The sequence below is a fragment of the Microcaecilia unicolor genome, chromosome 3 (assembly GCF_901765095.1).
Source record: "Microcaecilia unicolor chromosome 3, aMicUni1.1, whole genome shotgun sequence".
Lineage (NCBI taxonomy): Eukaryota > Metazoa > Chordata > Amphibia > Gymnophiona > Siphonopidae > Microcaecilia > Microcaecilia unicolor.
The window spans coordinates 462415761-462435829 of record NC_044033.1 but is presented as its reverse complement, the minus strand read 5'-3'; the positions used below and the strand labels follow the sequence as shown (position 1 = coordinate 462435829).

The 20069-nt window shown below is 43.1% G+C and overlaps 1 protein-coding gene across 2 annotated transcripts in view; it reads left to right on the top strand.

Annotated features, from left to right (window-relative positions):
- Positions 1-20069, top strand: part of DST (dystonin) — a 509263-nt gene that overhangs the window by 316596 nt on the left and 172598 nt on the right. For both annotated transcript variants that reach the window (XM_030198986.1, XM_030198985.1), the window contains 7 exons: positions 157-318; positions 1415-1585; positions 2829-2995; positions 8641-8800; positions 9018-9344; positions 9540-9624; positions 17814-18055. In XM_030198986.1, coding sequence (XP_030054846.1) covers positions 157-318; positions 1415-1585; positions 2829-2995; positions 8641-8800; positions 9018-9344; positions 9540-9624; positions 17814-18055 — 1314 coding nt within the window. The remainder of the gene's footprint in view (positions 1-156; positions 319-1414; positions 1586-2828; positions 2996-8640; positions 8801-9017; positions 9345-9539; positions 9625-17813; positions 18056-20069) is intronic.

Genomic DNA, 20069 nt, shown 5'->3' with positions numbered 1-20069 from the left:
ACTCTGTCATCTCATTATTTCTTTAGCATATAGTATTCATGAGTATCTATGTGGTTCAGTATTATATGGATTTAGTTTTTTTGAAGCTTTATCTTAATAGCATATGTGTTGTATAACTTGCAAATGTTTGTTTGTCTATTTACTTTTTTATCTCAGGCATTTCAAAAAGAGGAGATTGAACCATTGCAAGTCCAGCTGCAAGAAGTAAATTGGTTAGGTCAAGGACTCATTCAAAGTGCAGCTAAGAGCACCAACACCCAGAACATTGACCATGACCTGGAAGATGTTAACACACGGTGGAATACTCTTAATAAGAAGGTGATTATAATTGATGTACCAGCATTAAAGGCTTTATTGTAAATGTTTTGTCATGTTTTCTGTATTTATAGCATCAGAATCTTCTCACAAGGGAAAATAGTTTTTGGACTATTAAAACAACTGGAGTGTCAGATCAGTATTGCCATATCATTTTACATTAAAAAAATTTTTTTAAGTTTTTGTTTAGTGCAGGGTTGGGGCAATCACAGTCCTTGACGGTCACAATCCAGTCAGGATTTCAAAGATTTCCACAATGGAAGCAGTACGTGAAAATCAATCTCATGTATATTTATTGTGGAAATCTTGAAAACCTGACTGGATTGTGGCCCTCGAGGACCGAGGTTGCCTATTCCTCCCCAGTGCTCAGTGGGCAGTGTGCCAAACCCTGTGCCAGCTCGGAGCTGGCGTTAGGGTTTGCAGAGCATTGGGGAGGAATGGGGAACCTTGTCCTCCCTAATCCCCCAGACACAAAAAAACTGCCCCTGGTGGCCCAGTGGGCAAATCTACACCCATCCGCCCTACCCCCACCTGCCTTGGTGGCATAATGCCCCCCCCCGGCACCTTTAGAAGGGAGGAGGGAGTAGCAGTTCCTCCACCTGGGGTGTCACTTTCAAAATGACAGTTCCCTGCCCTACCTGGTGCATTCTGGGATGCACTGGGCAGGCCGGGCAAGGCGCCACCATTGTGAAGGCATCACCCCAGGAGAAGGGATTGCTACTCCCTCCTCCCTTCTGAAGGTATGGGGGAGGGTTGGGTAATACTAGGCCAACCCGGTGGGGTAGGGTTGGCCACTGGGCCACCAGGGACAGTTTTTTTCTGTCAGGGTTTAGGGGGGCTAGAGGTCCACTGGCCCTCCAGCCCCCTTGTGTTGGGGGGAGGGGGAAGGCCACTGGGTCAACAGGGAAACTTGTCTGGTGGTGGGGGGGGGGGGGGGTAAAGGAGCTGGAGGTCCACCAGACCTCCTACCCCCTTGCATGCAGGGGGAGGGGGGCAGGACATCTTGTTTGACAGGTCCAGCATTTCTAGTTTTACATATAAATTCTCAGCTAATTAGCTGTGTAAAAAATATCAAGACAAGTTGTATTATTTCTTACAGGTTGCTCAACGGGCAGCCCAGTTGCAAGAAGCTCTCCTCCACTGTGGGAGGTTTCAGGATGCCCTTGAGTCTCTGCTTAGCTGGCTTACGGATACAGAAGATCTCGTGGCGAACCAGAAACCCCCTTCTGCAGAATTCAAAGTGGTGAAGGCACAGATACAGGAACAAAAAGTATGGGACGTTGATTTGTATTTGCTTTCTTTTTTTTTTTTAATTGAATAATTTTTTTAATATAGATTTAAAAAAGGAAGTAGTAACAGAAATAAACATAGGCCACATTATTAGGAGTGACTGCAAAAATTGATAAAGAAATATAACTATATCAAGCTGGGAAATACCAACTCTTACTACACCTGTACATTTTTTTTTTTTTAGATGCCAAGTGCTCAATTTCCCCATTATCCAGACACTTCTTTATCAAGGAGTTTGATTTCTTTTATTTCTTATCAGTTAAACATGAAACATGTCTAACTCTTCTTAATGTATATATTTCAAAGGATATCAGTATAACATTTTTTTTAATTAGTTATTTTTTTGGTCCAGCAGTTTCCTCCTGCTTCTTTTGGGTATTCAGCTTAATCGGAATCAGCTTCTGGCAACATGAACCCCGTCATCTGTAATGACCCAGGAGTTTTTTTTTTTTTACCTGTCTCCAGTAGTTGACTGACACTTGGGGGGGGGGGGGGGTTAGTCTGTAAACATGATCTTCACAGCACAGTTAGCCCTGACAGGCACAGGGAACAGAAGACCTGACCCAAAAATCAAGTTCATTTTTCCACATGGCAGCATACAGCACTGTTACCAAGTTACTGGGCCATCTCAGCTAATACTCTAACTTGAGTGAAATGGTGATTAATAATTTGATCCTGCTGTAAGCAAAGACTCATTCAGTGCAATTCACTTTATCAATAATATCTTCCTTTCACACCATGTCCTTTGTGCAATTAAGGCACACGTGTGCTTTGCTTTTACTGTTCATCAATAATAGCGCTATCTGGCCCAAGGATACCTGGGAGTTGGCCAAAAAGCAGGCCTATAGCTAACTGCACATTTTTTTTCTGGTAAACCTTAGACTGAACAGGGGATCAAGGTGAATAGATGCAAAAAGTTAACTGAACATATCTTGTTAGCTTTGTCAAGAAACAACTAGCTGAATAACTATTTTATCTAACTTCAACTGTCAGCTGCTCTTTTAATTTCTACTCACAAGTCATTAATGTAAAAAAAGTGACTTCTATTTTAAGATATTGCTGGACATAGATTGATGCTTATCAGGAAATATGAGAAGCAAAATATTTTTCACTGGCTAAAACATTGACCACACATGGCAGTAAGTTCAGCCCCAGATCTCTGGAAAACTGTTTTGCTATAATGTTGTTTTATTTTGTTTTTTTGGTGATTGCTTAACCTTTAGTTGCTCCAGAGGTTACTAGATGACCGCAGACCAACTGTTGAGGTAATTAGGCGAGAAGGAGAGAAAATTGCAGCATCAGCAGAGCCTGCAGATAAAGAGAAGATCTTAAAGCAGCTTGACACCTTGGGCTCTAGATGGGATGCATTGCTCAGTAAAGCAGAAACAAGGTACCAGTATTTACTGTTTTGAAAACCTTCACACAAGATTAAAAACACAAAATTAAGGGAAGGAAGCAGTATATAAACATGCCCAGCGCTGAAATGTGTCAATATAGTTGTTCCCTTTGTTACCCTACCCAGTGTTACCTTATGATATCATACAGAGTTCCATTTTGTGGTATGCTGTGTGGAAGAAAATAATCCTAGAATCCAATTTGTTGTGTCTGTCTGAATCATCTTTATTTTTGGTCACAATTTAAAAGCAGACCTGCTAAGAGACAGTGTCTCTTGGAGGGCTTGAAATTATTTCGGCCCAGCTCTTAGTCATGTGTCTTATATAGTACACTTCCTTGTCATCAGCAGCAGATGAATCCATTAACTGATGGGTTGTATCCACCTACCAACAGGTGGAGATAGAGAACACTGAAAAACCATAGTGCCTCTTAGACGGCTAGCCCCCAACTGCCTTCAGTATTTCTCTATCTCCCAGCAGGTGTGGACGTAGCTTGATCAGCTCCTGGATTTCAGACTGCCTGGGGTGGCTCCTGTGCTTTGCCAGTTGAGCAGGGGTGTTATGGCTGGTGGTGGCCACTTTAAAGGCATATAGGTTCGCCCTTTCCCTGCTTTACCCATTCCCCCCGCCTCCTGGAGTCCCTCTGTTGTTGCCTGCCTACAACTTTCCTCACAGCGTTAAAAAAAAAAAAGAAAGAGCGCGCTTTTACTGCGTGGCTGTTCTGAGGCTTTTTCCAGAGATTCTGGTTCTGTGCAGCTTGACCGGAGCTCATTGACTCGGTCTTCTGAGGTGAGAGTGGTACCCAGCTCCTCTGGGGAGGTCCCGCGGACGCCGTTCTGAACGGAGTAAGTTTTGGCGCGAAGCCAGTCGGGCGATGGCTGCTGAGGGAGTTAAGCGTTGCTCCCGTTGTGGTAAACACAGATCAGCAGCAGGGCTGTGTAAAACGTGCTCCTTAGACACTCACGCTAGTATGAGCGTGGCGAGCGAGGTTTCTTCCCACTCGATGGAGCTGGCAGCAGGCGCCATTTTGGAAGCGCCGCATGTCTCGACCCTCGCGGTTGCGGAAGAGTCTGCGTGCAGGGGGACGCCTCGTTTAGAGACTGCCAGAGGAGCTCCTACATCCGTTTCTCTTAATTCGGAGGCGGAGGGCCAGGGTGAGTTTTTCTCCCCTGAGTTTGTGCTTTTAATGCATACAGCGTTCATGTTGAAAAGAGCTCTGCCACGGGTGTCTGACACTACGTTGCATCCTGGCTTCCCTCTGGGGGCTGAGGCCCCGGGGATGGCTTCAGATGTTATTTCCTCCCCCGAGCATTGGAAACACGCTAAACATAGACGGGTAAATTCCCCATCTGAAAGTGGCGCATATCCTTCCCCCCCCCCCTCGGTGGTCGGGCTGTGGGGAGTCTGAGGGGTCTGGCAGGCCCTCAGGGACGGATGATCCAGAGGAGGGTGCCTGTTTGCCACTGGATTTGGATGATCCCAATGCGGTCCTTATTTCCACCGCGACGAGCTGCCAGCTCTTATTTCTGACGCCTTGCAGGCCCTCTCGATTGATGATCCTGCTGAAGGTGAGGCCTCCTCTGTTAATCTTAGAATGGCAAGTACTAAGAAGCCTACTCGGGCCTTTCTGGTAAATGACTCCATCCAAGAGCTTATTTCTGCTCAATGGTCTGACCCTGATGGGCCTTTGAAAGTGGCCAGGGCTATGGGTCAGCTTTACCCTCTGCGTGAGGAGCACTTGGCTCCTTTTGGGATGCCTAAAGTGTATGCATTGGTCACAGCAGTGACAAAAAAGACCATTCTCCCAGTAGAGGGAGGGGTCGTTTTGAAAGATATGCAGGACCGGCGGCTGGAGTTCACTGCCCACGGAATGCAGCAGTAGAGGAAATCCAACTGCCGCAACCCTCACTGGAACAGCTAGTATCTAACAAACTCTACTGCTATATTCCGTGGGCAGCGAGTAGGCAGGGGAGAGAGGGTAAATGTGCCTGTGTCCACCAACCCCACCTCGTGGCAGTCCAGTATGAGCTCCAACAGGTCCTGGTGCTGTTGCTCATATGGGCTTCACATATTAGAGGGGCCAGGGGCTTAATGTTGGCTTTGCGACTCACTCTGGGATGCTGGAGCTACAACTTATGTACAATGACAGATTCAACTACATTGCGGGCAGACACAGGAAATCAGAAAATTCTGTTGGGCAGTCTGGTAGCATGGCGGTGGGTTTGACTTTGGCAGCAACTACTACCATCTAGGAGCTGGGTGTTGCTGCAGAGCAGCTGCCATGTTTAGAAGCAGAAGCCCCAATCCCAGGGTCAGCAGCTACAGTGAGCAAGGGGGAGCTCCTAGGAATGCGATTTTCTCTGGAGTTTATATTGGCCATATAACAGGCCTTTTGTTTAAAGAAGAGTGGGGTTAACTGACTCCGATCCAGGAAGGGACCCAGGGCTGGAGGTCTCAGTTAACCCAAACATCAGAGAATGAACTGGGTGGAGATTCTGATGGAGGAAGGATTGGTTCTTTCCAAGGAAATCCCCTTGGATTTATTGCAGGAGGTTATTGCAGGATCCAGAGCAGTGGGAGAATCAGATGAGGTGATGCCCATAAGGTAGGTCGATCCTCTCCTAAAAGGCGTTTGCAACTCACTGTATTCCTGTCCTGTGCATCAGGGCATTTGAGACATTAATCAGGGGCAGTGGAGCTGCTCTGGTGCACCATTCAAAGGCAGCAGGTATACGGTTTGATTGTACTCCCATCCCACTACCAAGGTGGATGACGTGATTGCCATGGTCACTAAAAAGACACAGTAACTCTAGACTGTAGAATGGATGTGCTTCTCAAACTGAGTTTTGATGTGTCTGCTCTGGCTCTTCAAGCAGCGATTTGTGGGGTCCTGGTAGCTCATCTGTGTTTTTACTAGGCAGAGAAAGTCCTAGACAGGCCACTGGATAGTTCTTTTCTGGTGCATTAACTTCTCTTCGCCACACTGAACTCTCTTCTCAAAGTGCCTCCGTCCCCAATTCCCCCATCTCTTTCTCTTCAGACCCTAGCTGAGCACTTCCATGATAAAATCCGTAAGATTAACCTTGAATTTTCATCCAAACCCTCCCCACCTCTCTCTCCCTTAGTCCACACCCCCTACTCTCCTTCCTGTCCTTCTTTTTCCTCCTTCTCTGAAGTTTCTACTGAGGAAACTGCTCTTCTTCTTTCCTCCTCTAAATGTACTACCTGTTCATCTGATCCCATCCCCACTTATCTACTTAACACTATCTCTCCTACTATCATCCCTGTCATCTGTCACATCCTTAATCTCTCACTCTCCACTGCAACTGTTCCTACGGCCTTCAAACATGCTGTTGTCACTCCACTCCTTAAAAAACCCTCTCCTGACCCTACCTGTCCCTCCAACTATCGTCCCATCTCCCTTTTTCCTTTCCTCTCCAAATTACTTGAACGCGTCGCCGTTGTCTTGACTTCCTTTCTTCTCAACCTATTCTTGACCCACTCCAATCTGGTTTCCGCCCTCTTCACTCTACTGAAACTGCACTTACCAAAGTCTCTAATGACCTGCTGCTGGCTAAATCCAGAGGTCTCTATTCTATCCTTATCCTTCTTGACCTATGTGCTGCTTTCGACACTGTTGACCACACCATACTCCTAGATACGCTATCCTCGATTGGATTCCAGGGCCCTGTTCTTTCCTGGTTCTCTTCCTACCTCTCACTTCGCACTTTCAGTGTTCACTCTGGCGGTTCTTCTTCAACTTCCATCCCGCTTTCAGTTGGTGTCCCCCAGGGTTCTGTCCTTGGACCCCTCCTTTTCTCCATCTATACCTCTTCTCTTGGTACCGATTTCATCCCATGGCTTTCAATACCATCTTTATGCAGATGACTCTCAGATCTACATCTCCACCCCTGAAATCTCAACCGTAATCCAGGACAAAATTTCATCCTGTTTGTCTGACATTGCTGCTTGGATGTCTCAGCGCCATCTGAAGCTAAACATGACTAAAACTGAACTTCTCATTTTTTCCCCTAAACCCACCTCCCCTCTTCCCCCGTTCTCTATCTCTGTTAATGGCTCTCACATCCTCCCTGTTTCCTCGGCTCGTAACCTTGGAGTCATCTTTGATTCCTCTCTCTTCTTCTCTGCGCAGATCGCCAAAACCTGTCGTTTCTTTATCTACAACATTAGCAAAATTCGCCCCTTCCTTTCTGAATACGCTACCAGAACCCTTATCCAAACCCTTGTCACCTCTCGCTTGGATTATTGCAATTTGCTTCTCACTGGTCTTCCACTCAGCCATCTCTCTCCTCTCCAGTCTGTCCAAAATTCTGCAGCACGACTTATTTTCCACCCAATTCGTTATACCCACACTAGCCCACTCCTCAAGTCACTTCTCCTGCTCCCTGTCCGCTTCCGCATACAGTTCAAACTTCTCTCGCTGACCTTTAAATGCATCCATTCTGCAGCCCCCCATTACCTCTCCACTCTCATCTCTCTCTACATTCCTCCCCGTGAACTCCGCTCACTGGACAAATTTCTCTTGTTGTCCCCCTTCTCCTCCACTGCTAACTCCAGACTTCGTTCCTTTTCCCTCGCGGCACCTTATGCCTGGAATAGACTTCCTGAGCCTGTACGTCTAGCTCCATCTATACCTGTTTTCAAATCTATGCTGAAAACCCACCTTTTCAGCACTGCTTTTGGCTCCTAGCCACTACTCAATTGCCCTCCCCTTGTTCCTTTCTCACCCAGTACTTCCCTCGCACTTAATTGTCTTGTCTGTCTGTATTTTTTAGATTGTAAGCTCTATTGAGCAGGGACTGTCTCTCTGTGTCAGGTGTTCAGCACTGCGTGCGTCTGGTAGTGCTATACAAATGCTAATAATAATAATAATAATGAAGATGAGCCTTTCTGATGTACATTAGGGTAGGAGATGGGTGAGATTGATATTGATGTGCTTGAGGGAGGGGGTGGAAAGCCAATTGATGTTAGGGGATGGGGGAGGGGGTTACTTACAACCTATGGTGCTGTAGTAAATGCATTGGCAAATAATGCTGATTTACCTGTGACCAGTGCATTTATTGTGCAGTTACTGTCTGCTCTGTATGGTAGATGCAGACCAGTTGCTGGCCATGCCCTTGACATTTATTACATGGGCTTTGCTCTTAGTTCGTACTAAGGGGGTCTTTTACAAAGGCATGCTAGCGTTTTTACCACGTGCTGACCATGTAGATGCCGATAATATTCCTGTGGGTATTACACGGTTAGTTCGTGCAAAAAATGCTAGCATACCTTTATTAAAGGGGCCCTACGTTTTGTAGCTAACATGCAGTAAATGCAAAATCCTTCCACACTTTAGTAAACAGACCCCTACATTTTTAAGGCACACTAATGAACCATATGTGCACCTCACATTATGTAAAGAAGCTTTTAAGTCTGTTTTGTCAAAATTGTTTTCTTTAAAAAATAATTTTAAGTTCTCACAAAGATTTTCTCTCTGCCAGACATGCTCCTTGATCAACTTGACAGTTTTCTGCACTGTGGTTTCCAAGTTTGTGGATGTTTATAAACTCTTGCTAAGAGGGTAAATAGTTTCTGCATTCCTCATTATAGAATGACCTTTCCCTCGGTATGTTTACAGGAATCGTCAATTAGAAGGTATCTCTGTAGTAGCCGAGCAATTCCATGAGACCATAGAACCACTGAATGAATGGCTTACCACCACTGAAAAAAGGCTTGCAAACTCTGAACCCACTGGGACACAGGCTGCTAAACTGCAGCTACAGCTTTCTCAACACAAAGTAAGGTTATGTTATATTTCTGTCAGGGAATCATTCATTTTTGGGTCATCTTTTTTTTCAGATTTGATTTTACATTTATTTTCCATTTTTCTTTTTTTTTGTTTATAATTTTGAGGGTGAATTATCAAATGTTACTTTATGTTCCTGAGTTATGTTTCTTTTTATTTGCCCTTTTATTTGTTTCCTGTTTCTTTCTTATTTTCATGCCCTAATGAAGGCCATAGAAGATGACATCATGGCTCATAATAAACATTTACATCAAGCTGTTATTGTGGGTCAGTCTCTAAAGACGATGAGTTCCCGGGAAGATAAAGACATGGTGCAGGAAATCTTAGACTCTGTTCAAGCCCGATTCATCGAAGTCCAGGGAAAAAGTAGTCGGAGGTGTGAACTGCTGCAGCAGGCACATTGCAATGCTCAGATTTTTGGAGATGATGAAGTTGAACTGCTGAACTGGCTGAATGAAGCACATGACAAACTACGCACACTATCCATTCAAGACTATAACACCGACATACTTAACAAACAGCACACTGAGCTACTGGTAGCTTTATTTCTTTTATGTTTGATTCATTATTTTATTAATATAGTTCATTCACGTTTATGTTTATTTGTATTTTCATATTTCTTTTTAATTTTGTTTTTTAGAAAAAGAGTGTCTATAATTTATACACTGAGGTATAATTTGGAGGGAATTTTGGATTTAAACTCTTCTTGTTTAATTGAAATTTCTTCTTAGTTGCTTCAAGAAGATATTATGCTCCGAAAACAAAATGTGGATCAGGCTATACAGAATGGATTAGAGCTCCTGAAACAAACAACGGGTAAGTACTTTCACCAAACTAACAAAGGACCTCCATTGGTATGGGTGAAACTGTCAGTGTTGAGCTAAGTACTTGCTATGAGGAGCTCCTTTCAGGCTATACAGAATGGCTTAGAGCTCCTCAAGCAAACAGCGGGTAAGTGTTTTCACTGAACTAATAAATGTCCCCCATTGGTCAGGATGAAACTGTCTGTGTTGAGCTAGATACTTACTGTGAGGGTCTTCTTTTAAGCTAGACAAAATAGTTTAGAGCTCCTCCAGGAAGCAGCCACTCTGCCAATCCTCCAGTCTACTCCACTCCCTTGAAATTTGGCCATCCCTTTGGGGGGCAGTTGAGGATGTCCAAAATGTTTGAAAGAAGGATGTCCATGCCTTCGTTATGCCTCCGCTGACACACACATACCTCCCCCCCCCCCCCACAGAGATGGCCACATTTCAGTGGAGTGGGGTGGCCTAGTTGTTAGAGCACTGGTCTTGCAATTCAGAGGGGGTCAGTTCAAATCCCACTGCTGCTACTTGTGATCCAAAATCCAAATAAATCAAGAGGGTGTCGGAGGCATAGCAAAGGCATGGATGTCCTTCTCACAGAAACATCCACATTTTGGATGTCCTCAACTGCCCACTGCCGTCGCAGGGAAGGACGTCCTCAACTGCTGTCGCAGGGATGGAGGCATAGAGAAGGACATACTCTAAAAAAAAAAAAAGACAAAAGTTTTTGAAGTTGTTTTTTTCGGGGTGGGAGGTGGTTAGTGACCATTGGGGAAGTCAGGGGAGGTCATCCCCGTTTCCCACTGGTGGTCATCTGGTCAGTTCGGGCATCTTTTTGATGCTTGGCCGTGAAAAAAAATGGACCAAGTAAAGTCGTCCGAATGGTCGTGAGGGACGCCCTTCTTTTTTCCATTATTGGCTGAGGACGCCCATCTGTTAACCACGCCCCCGCCCTGCCTTCCGTACACTGCCAACACGCCCCCTTGAACTTTGGTCATCCCTGCGACGGAAAGCAGTTGAGGACGCCCAAAATCAGCTTTCGATTATGCCGATTTGGGTGACCTTAGGAGAAGGATGCCCATCTCCCGATTTGTGTCGGAAGATGGGCTCCCTTCTCCTTCGAAAATAAGCAGGATAGACACCTATGTGGCCTTATAAAATTGCCCCAGCAAAGCTGAAGAAATGCAGCTAAAATGAAGCCTTGAATAATGATGCCATGTATAGGAGACTGTAGTCTCCCTTAAACACACCCCCTCGCAGGGTGATCTTAAAAAGCCTAGCTCTAGAGTGCTCAGCAGGGAGGGTGTGACTTAGCCAGCAAAGAGAAAACCCCAGAGCAGAAACAAATTAGCAGAGGCTCAAAGAGGAAAGATAAGGAGCCTGCTCTTTTGACAACCTGGTAATTTCGGGCGACTTCAATGTACATGCTGATTGCCTTTCTTCTCTGCATTCCTCCCAGTTCCTATCGTTTTGTAAAGAGCTGAATCTTCACCAATGGTTATCCTTCGCAGCCCACTTGGCTGGCCATACTCTGGATCTGATCCTCTTCCTTGTGGATTCTGTGGTTAGGGTCTCTAATCCCTCTTCAGTAGTGTTTTCGTGGACTGATCATTTTGCTGTAGTCTTCTCCATTAGCTTACAGTCTTCAGTCCCTAATGTTCTCAAAACTGTGACACATTGATCTATCCACCCTATCACCCTCTCTTTCAGCTCCCTCATGGTTTGTCCACTAAATCTCTTGACTCTCAAACTGCTTGTTTGCACACCACTTTCTCCAAGGCATTTGATTCTGTTGCTCCTCTTCTTTTTTGCCTTATTTCTCTACGTTCTCACAAATCGTGGTATAGGAGCAAATTGCGGCTTTTAAATTGCCAAGTCTTTAGAGCGGAGAGGCTCTGATTAAAAAAACAAGTCTTCTGATAGTCTTAAACTATGCTTGAAATTGTGTTAAGCCAGGGCAACCTACTACAGCCACCGTAATTCAACAGCTTCCTGTCCATCTAAGGAACTTTTTACTATTTACAAATCTCTTACGGTTTCCTCTCTTACCTCTCAGTCACTCCTTTGATCATCCGCTGATGCCTTAGCGCAGTATTTTTGTTCTAAAATCACCTCTTTAAGATACACTTTGCAACCCCAATTACCTCTCTCTTCATACTCCTTTTCTTCCTCCTTTTCTAAGATTACTGGCTCATCCATTTCAGCCCCTTACCTTGTCCTCCCTCTCTCAATTAGTCAATTACATGAATTTGTCAGTCTGCGAGTTGGATCCTTTTCCTTCTTCGTGGCGTGCCTGAACTGTTCTTCCCACTGTACTGCCCATACTTAACCTTATTTTTTCCATTGGCCACTTTCCTAGCCCTTGGAAAATGGATATTGTACGTCCGATTTTGAAAAAGCCTACCCTAGATCCTGCTGATCCCTGCAACTACCGTCCTATGTCTAACCTTAGTTACCTATCAAAGATTCTCGAGAAAGCAGTTTTTTGTCAACTTTTGGACTTTACAGATAAAGTGCTAGCTCTGCACCCTTGTCAGTCGGGATACTGGAGCCATTATAGTACTGAGTCTGTTTTTGCCAGTGTTCTCAGCAAAATTCACTCTAATCTTGACAATAACCTCTCCACACATTATCTCTCTCTCAGTCTCTTTTCTGCTTTTCACCTCATTGACCATTGTTTTTTTCTCTCATTCAGCTTCCTTGGGTATTACTGATATGGTCCTTCACTTGGTTTCCTTTTTCCAGTCGCTCTTTCAACGTCTTTTCCCAATCCTCAGTGTCAGCTTCTTATTCTTTTCAATGTGGTATCATTCAAGGACTGTTTTATTTCTCAGCCCTCTTGCCACCCTTATTCAGAGTTTCTCCATTTCTACCTACATTTACTCATGATATTCTGCTCTTGTACTACACTGACACTGTTACCCAAAACATCACTCCAATCTTGCCTGGATGAGGTTGCCAGATGGTCCTTAACCCAATAAAACAGTTGCCTACTAGATAACCGGTTATCCTCTGGGCCCAACAAACTATCTCTAACTTCTTGGCGCTACTATTACCCTGGTCCAGTCTTTTTGCTATTTGGGAGTTACACATTTCTTCTTTTTTACGATCCAGCTTTTTTGTGTTGAGACAATTGCACAGTGTAAGGAAATACTTATCCCATGATTCATTCCACGCTTTAGTTCTTTCACTCTTGATCTCTAAGTTCGATTAATGTCCATTTTTGCTGGTTTAACTCTGTCTTCATTAAAAAAAAAAAACCAGCATACCCTTCAGAACACTGCTATTCAGCTCATCTGTCAGGCCAAGAAGTACGTTTCTATCTCGCCTCTTCTCAAAAGTCATCACTGACTTCCTTTGCCGCTCTGGGTATAATATAATTTGGTTCTTCTGGCCATCAAAGCCTTTCATCTAGGCTCCCCACTTTACTTATCATCTTTAACAATATCTTACTCCCCCCTCCCCCCATGGTTGATTCTTTCAGGGGTCCTTTTACAAAGGTGCGCTAGCATTTTTAACATGTGCTAAAAATAAACATACGCTAATCACTAGAGACACCCATAGGGATATATATAGGTATCTCTAGTGTTTAGCGCTTGCTAAACGCTAATGCGCCATTGTAAAAGGACCCCTCAATTATCGATCACCGGATGGTGCTGCTAGGTTCCAAATTAGCCAAATTTGAGTGCACCCAACAGTGAAGTTTTCTTTCTGGCCCCTGCTACCTGGAACAACCTCCCTCATGAAATTCGTGGAGAATTGTTGTTCCCTAAATTTAAAACTGCAATCAAAACCTGGCTGTTCAGGCATGTTTTCAGTCTGTGATGCCGGTGGAGCAAAGCAACATCCACCCATTCCTCCCCTCATTGCTCTGTCCCCCCTTTTTCCTGTGTACCCATTGGTTTTTCCTTGATTTGGTATCCCTGTCTCTTAATTCCTTACTATCCTATCTGATATTGTAGTTACTTTTGTTTTTTCTAGCTTGTGTATTCATTGTATTTTAGTATTTAAACTGCTTAGTCCTGATCGTCGGGTAAAGCATTATAACAAGCGCATCCAAAGAACAAAGAATGTGAGTGGGCTTGTAAATTGCGACTGTGCCTGCGCTCCACCCAAATCCCACACCTGTACATGCTTACATCTGAGTCACTTATTAGTATGTACATTCTTGTTATCATGCATACGTTTTCCATGTGGGATAATTTTCTAAGAGGCATTTTACATTTGTATACGGTCATATGTGTCCGTCTCTGGGAAAAAGTGACTAGAGCGACAGATCCAAAATGTTGAGAGTGGCTGATTTTTTTCATGCCATGGGTCCATTACATGTTTGAACTAATGTAACATTTTCTCACATAAAAGGATGTGGTTTGGACTATTGTATTAAAAATTGTTTGCTCTAACAAAATTCATTAAAAACTCGTTTTTTGCTTCTGATGACTTTACTCACTTTTTTTCTAGAGATGTTCCACATATATGTAAGAAAATGCCTGTATAAATTTACTCTATGGGAGTAATTTTATCAAGGTTTTTTCACATGTAAATGGCTTCTTATAAAATTCCGACTGGCATAAAAGTATGCGTTTTGGCACGATGGCACATAGTTGCCATTAGGCGTGTACAGGGGTGGAGTTTGGGTGGAGCTCAAAGGTAGTTATAAATGTCTGCGTCTGCAATGTAGGTGCAATTTCTGCCACTTGGGGGTTAGTAGTTTATAAAGGCATGTACTGTAGGTGCCTACTTATCTCTATAAAATAGCACCTAAGTAGGTGCCTACGTTGCTTCTTAAACTGGGCACCCCTTTTATTTATTTATCAAATTTATATCCTGCCTATCCAACATATCTGAGCGAGTTACAACGTACACTCAAAAACACTCAATAGAAAATTACCTTCCATCTCCTTAACGCTATAAAAAGCATTAAAAATTGCATGTGCAAATTTGGGCCTGTACCCAAATTGCACGTGCAGTTTAATTGAGTAACAAGCTAATTAGTGTCAATTGGCATTTTGATGAGCAATTATGGGCACTGATTAGAGTTCATTGACGCATACACATGTAAATTTAGGTGCAGCCCATAAAAGGGGGCACAGAAATGGGAGGGTCATGGGAATTTTGGGGGTGTGGTTTTGAGTTATGGGCCTAATTATAGAATATGGGGCTCTGTGCAAAACTTTAGGCGTGAATATTTGTGCCATGTTTTTGTTGGTGCATATGGTGGCACCTAAATTTATGTGTGACCCCTGGGTGTAAGCACTATTCTAAAAACCGTGCACTTTTTTCTGCGCCAATTTTTTGACTCCATATATAGAATTTGCCCCACTATATGTATGTACTGGTGCTTAAAGTGGAAGCTGCTGAATAATGAATCGCTCTTTTTCTGTATGTATCGTTGTAAAATCAGTGTTTCCACTAGAGCTGCCAATGCAGCCTTTTGGGAAATGTGAATGTCCTGACCTGGACATTCTCACATGAGCAGGTATGCAGATGTTCAAAGAGAAAAACAACAACAACAAAAATATATTTGTAAGTTCTAAGAAGATATGAAAGGGGGAAAAATAATGTAATGTAGGGGTCGCTCTGAAGACAGTTTTGAAATTTAGTGTACAATAGCTGAAAAGCAAACAGGTATGTTTCTTTGGGGTGGGCATGTGTTAGTGTGCATTTGATTCGTTAGTGCACCTTAAACATTTTAGTGTGTGCTAAATTAATTTAGCTTGCACTGACTGACATTAACGTGCATTTTGACAGTTAGTGCACATTAGAAAGCTATAATGCATATTAAAAAATTTCCATATGAACTAGAAAAAACACCCAAAAGAACAAAAAAAGTTGGCCTGTGCACATTTCTAATTTTCTGTATTCTGTGCACAGCACATCTATGTTTCAACATTTTTTATTGATGACAATGCATCAAGAATACAAACAACATTTAGCTTAAACATAACGCCAACAAACAGTCACAGTAGAATTAACCGACAAAGTTCGTCATCAACTTATTTTAATTATTTTCTCCCCTCCCCCCCTTTTCTCTTCCCCCTCCAATCTTCCCTCCCCCCCTTGTGCACAGCACATCTAATGAATGCTGTACATAAAATCTGTTGGGTCGGTATTCAGCCCACATTGGTCATTGTTTTTTTTAAACACCGGACACTTTAGGCTTTTTATACTTGGATATTCAGCGCCAGGCCATACCTGGGTACTGGTACTGAATATTTGGATATTTATCAGGTAACAGTGATACTTAGGCCAAAACTCAGACAGATACCCAGATGAGGTTAGGACAGCCTTTGTACTGTTCTAATTAGTTAGTTGATGAACCAAATATTGCCTCTAACCAGGTTACCTCCTGCTCCACCTTATCCAATAATGCTGCTGAAAATCCAATTGTGGACCCAGTTAATGGGACTAAGTCTTGCTGAATATCAACCCCTATTTTATAGCAACAACAAAATAACCATACTAAAGGGAATTTGAATGTAGGACGGTGAGTATCTATGTTCTGTTTGCCTCTTCCAGTGTAATCACAACCTCAGTAACACCTCCTTTCCCATTTCTGAAACTGCTGTGTAGAACCTGCTTGTACTTCAAATTGCACTTAAGGGGGACAGTTTTTAGGCAGGCTATTTTACTCAGAAAAGTTCCTTTGAGAATAGTTACAAAAGCATTTCTGCAAGTAAGGCAGTGATTTAAATGCTCAAATGGCCTATTAGAAAAGTGTCCTTCCAATATGTGGATAAACTTTTGTGATGGGATGTTTGGGTATTTGTTTTTAGTTAGACAGCTTGACCCCAGTGTTATAGTTATTGAAGTAAAAATAGAAATGGAATTTCAGAAAGAAATTTGAGGGTGAAAGGGAGATACAGACTATACAGTTTCTTTTAGAATTCAGTTTATTTTCCCAGGAATTATTCTGGCTCTCTTAATTAATTAATTAATTTATTTATTTGTTACATTTGTACCCCACATTTTCCCACCTCTTTGTAGGTCCAATGTGGCTTACATAGTGCTGGAGAATAGAAATACAAGGTGACGTTGTGATAGGGAATTGGCACTGAAATGTTTTAGGTATGTTGTGGAATATGAATATTGGGATACAAATGTAACAAATAAAATAAATAACTGAGAGTCTTGGTTCAAGGCCTGAGACTTTGTGTCAGGATCTAAAAGTGACAGAAAAGCTTACAGGCCTTTAACTGTAATCTGAACTCTGAAGTTTCAGTAAGACTCCTGAGCTGTTGGGACATACCATGTAGCAAAATAAGGAAGGGCTAGGGTGCAAAAACCTCATAAACAGGATGATGCGGTTTACCAACAGGCCAGAGTCAGTTAAACCCAAGAAGATATGGTCAGAGTTGTAGAACTGAGTGGTCTCGCAAGAAGATTCCGAGCAATGCTAAAAAAAAGCCAAGCACATACGGTAAATGGTACCATATATGGTCACTAAGGTGGTGACTACAATATATTATATCCAATAAGGTGTGTTATTGTCATTTTGTCTATATCCTAAATGGGCATATAAAAAGGAGTGTACTTCCTATTTTTTGGGAGTGAGACAGTCTCAAGCCAGCACCTTTGTGCAAGCAGGGCTGCACTCCCATGAGAAACCAATCAATTGGCAAGTAATCCTATTGCTTTCTCATAAGTATCCTTGACTCTTTTATACCTGTAAATTGGCTTTAGCTGGTCATTTGGGGTGAGGGTGAAAAAAGACCCTAAAATAAAACATTAGAGACTCAGACCCAGAGAACACCTATGTGTAGCTGTGGAACTGTATTCCCATAATCATTTGATTGTACATATATTTGGAGAATAATAAATAAAAGCATTGCATTGCTTGTATATTCTTTGGAGTCTCAGATATAGAAGTAATTCTTGTGTAGCAATGTTCTGTACTCCCAGTGAGATATCACTGATCTGCTAATAATACAAATACTTGATAAGGTATCTAATAAAGAGCAAACTGCTGCAACCTTGGGTGATTTATTTCTTCCTAGGTATTAGTGGGTGGACCACTATATTGGGAGGGATAAATACTCCCTAAAAAAATTCAAATATAAAAATATATGTAATGTTAGTGAATCCCAAAAAGCCTACTTTATATAACTTACTCTCATATTTGGATCATTGATGTGGAATTCAAATTTTATTGTTAGATTATATTACATAAAGAAAAGTAATTGATATGCTTTTATATTCTAGGTGATGAAGTTGTAATAATTCAAGAGAAGCTGGATGGCATCAAGGCAAGATACTCTGAAATCACTAAACTGAGTTCTGATGTGTCCAGAGTTCTGGATCAGGCCCTGCAGCTGGCAAACCGTCTGCAGTCAACTCATACAGAGCTCTGCAGGTGGCTTGATAAAGTGGAGATGGAATTACTTTCACATGAAGCTCAGATCCCAAAAGGAGATGAATTAAGCCGAGCACAAGAAAGGCAAAAAGTAAGTTAATTTTTATTATTATGAACATATCTTTCTTTAACTGTAGCTGTAGCGTAGTTTGACAAGAAATGTGACACTTTGGTTAACTTACATTTTGTGAGAGAAAACCTTAGAAAGCAAGAAACATAGGGCCCCTTTTACTAAGCTGTGTAAGCGTCTATGTGAGCCCAACGCGCACCAAAATGGAGTTACCGCCTGACTACCTCGTGACTCATGTGGTAATTTCATTTTTGGCGTGTGTCCGATACGCGCGTCTGAAAAATATTTTTTATTTTCAGATGTGCGCCAAGTGACATTTGACGCGTGTAGGTCATTACCGCCTAAATTCTTTACCGCTAGGTCTATGGCTAGTGGTAAGGTCTCAGACCAAAATGGGTGCGTGGCAATTTTGATTTTGCCGCACATCAATTTTTGGCACAAAAAAAAGAGGCCTTTTTTACACGTGCGCTAAAAAATGGATTGGTGTACACCCAAAACCCGCTCCTACACTACCGCAAGCCATTTTTCAGTAGTGTATGCCAGGGCCCATGGGATTTAAACTTAATTTTATAGCTGTGTGCGTAGGTAAAATGTGGTGTAGATTTTGCTGGATATACAGTGGGGGAAATAAGTATTTGATCCCTTGCTGATTTTGTAAGTTTGCCCACTGACAAAGACATGAGCAGCCCATAATTGAAGGGTAGGTTATTGGTAACAGTGAGAGATAGCACATCACAAATTAAATCCGGAAAATCGCATTGTGGAAAGTATATGAATTTATTTGCATTCTGCAGAGGGAAATAAGTATTTAATCCCTCTGGCAAACAAGACCTAATACTTGGTGGCAAAACCCTTGTTGGCAAGCACAGCGGTCAGACGTCTTCTGTAGTTGATGATGAGGTTTGCACACATGTCAGGAGGAATTTTGGTCCACTCCTCTTTGCAGATCATCTCTAAATCATTAAGAGTTCTGGGCTGTCGCTTGGCAACTCGCAGCTTCAGCTCCCTCCATAAGTTTTCAATGGGATTAAGGTCTGGTGACTGGCTAGGCCACTCCATGACCCTAATGTGCTTCTTCCTGAGCCACTCCTTTGTTGCCTTGGCTGTATGTTTTGGGTCATTGTCGTGCTGGAAGACCCAGCCACGACCCATTTTTAAGGCCCTGGCAGAGGGAAGGAGGTTGTCACTCAGAATTGTACGGTACATGGCCCCATCCATTCTCCCATTGATGCGGTGAAGTAGTCCTGTGCCCTTAGCAGAGAAACACCCCCAAAACATAACATTTCCACCTCCATGCTTGACAGTGGGGACGGTGTTCTTTGGGTCATAGGCAGCATTTCTCTTCCTCCAAACACGGCGAGTTGAGTTCATGCCAAAGAGCTCAATTTTTGTCTCATCTGACCACAGCACCTTCTCCCAATCACTCTCGGCATCATCCAGGTGTTCACTGGCAAACTTCAGACGGGCCGTCACATGTGCCTTCCGGAGCAGGGGGACCTTGCGGGCACTGCAGGATTGCAATCCGTTATGTCGTAATGTGTTACCAATGGTTTTCGTGGTGACAGTGGTCCCAGCTGCCTTGAGATCATTGACAAGTTCCCCCCTTGTAGTTGTAGGCTGATTTCTAACCTTCCTCATGATCAAGGATACCCCACGAGGTGAGATTTTGCGTGGAGCCCCAGATCTTTGTCGATTGACAGTCATTTTGTACTTCTTCCATTTTCTTACTATGGCACCAACAGTTGTCTCCTTCTCGCCCAGCGTCTTACTGATGGTTTTGTAGCCCATTCCAGCCTTGTGCAGGTGTATGATCTTGTCCCTGACATCCTTAGACAGCTCCTTGCTCTTGGCCATTTTGTAGAGGTTAGAGTCTGACTGATTCACTGAGTCTGTGGACAGGTATCTTTCATACAGGTGACCATTGCCGACAGCTGTCTGTCATGCAGGTAACGAGTTGATTTGGAGCATCTACCTGGTCTGTAGGGGCCAGATCTCTTACTGGTTGGTGGGGGATCAAATACTTATTTCCCTCTGC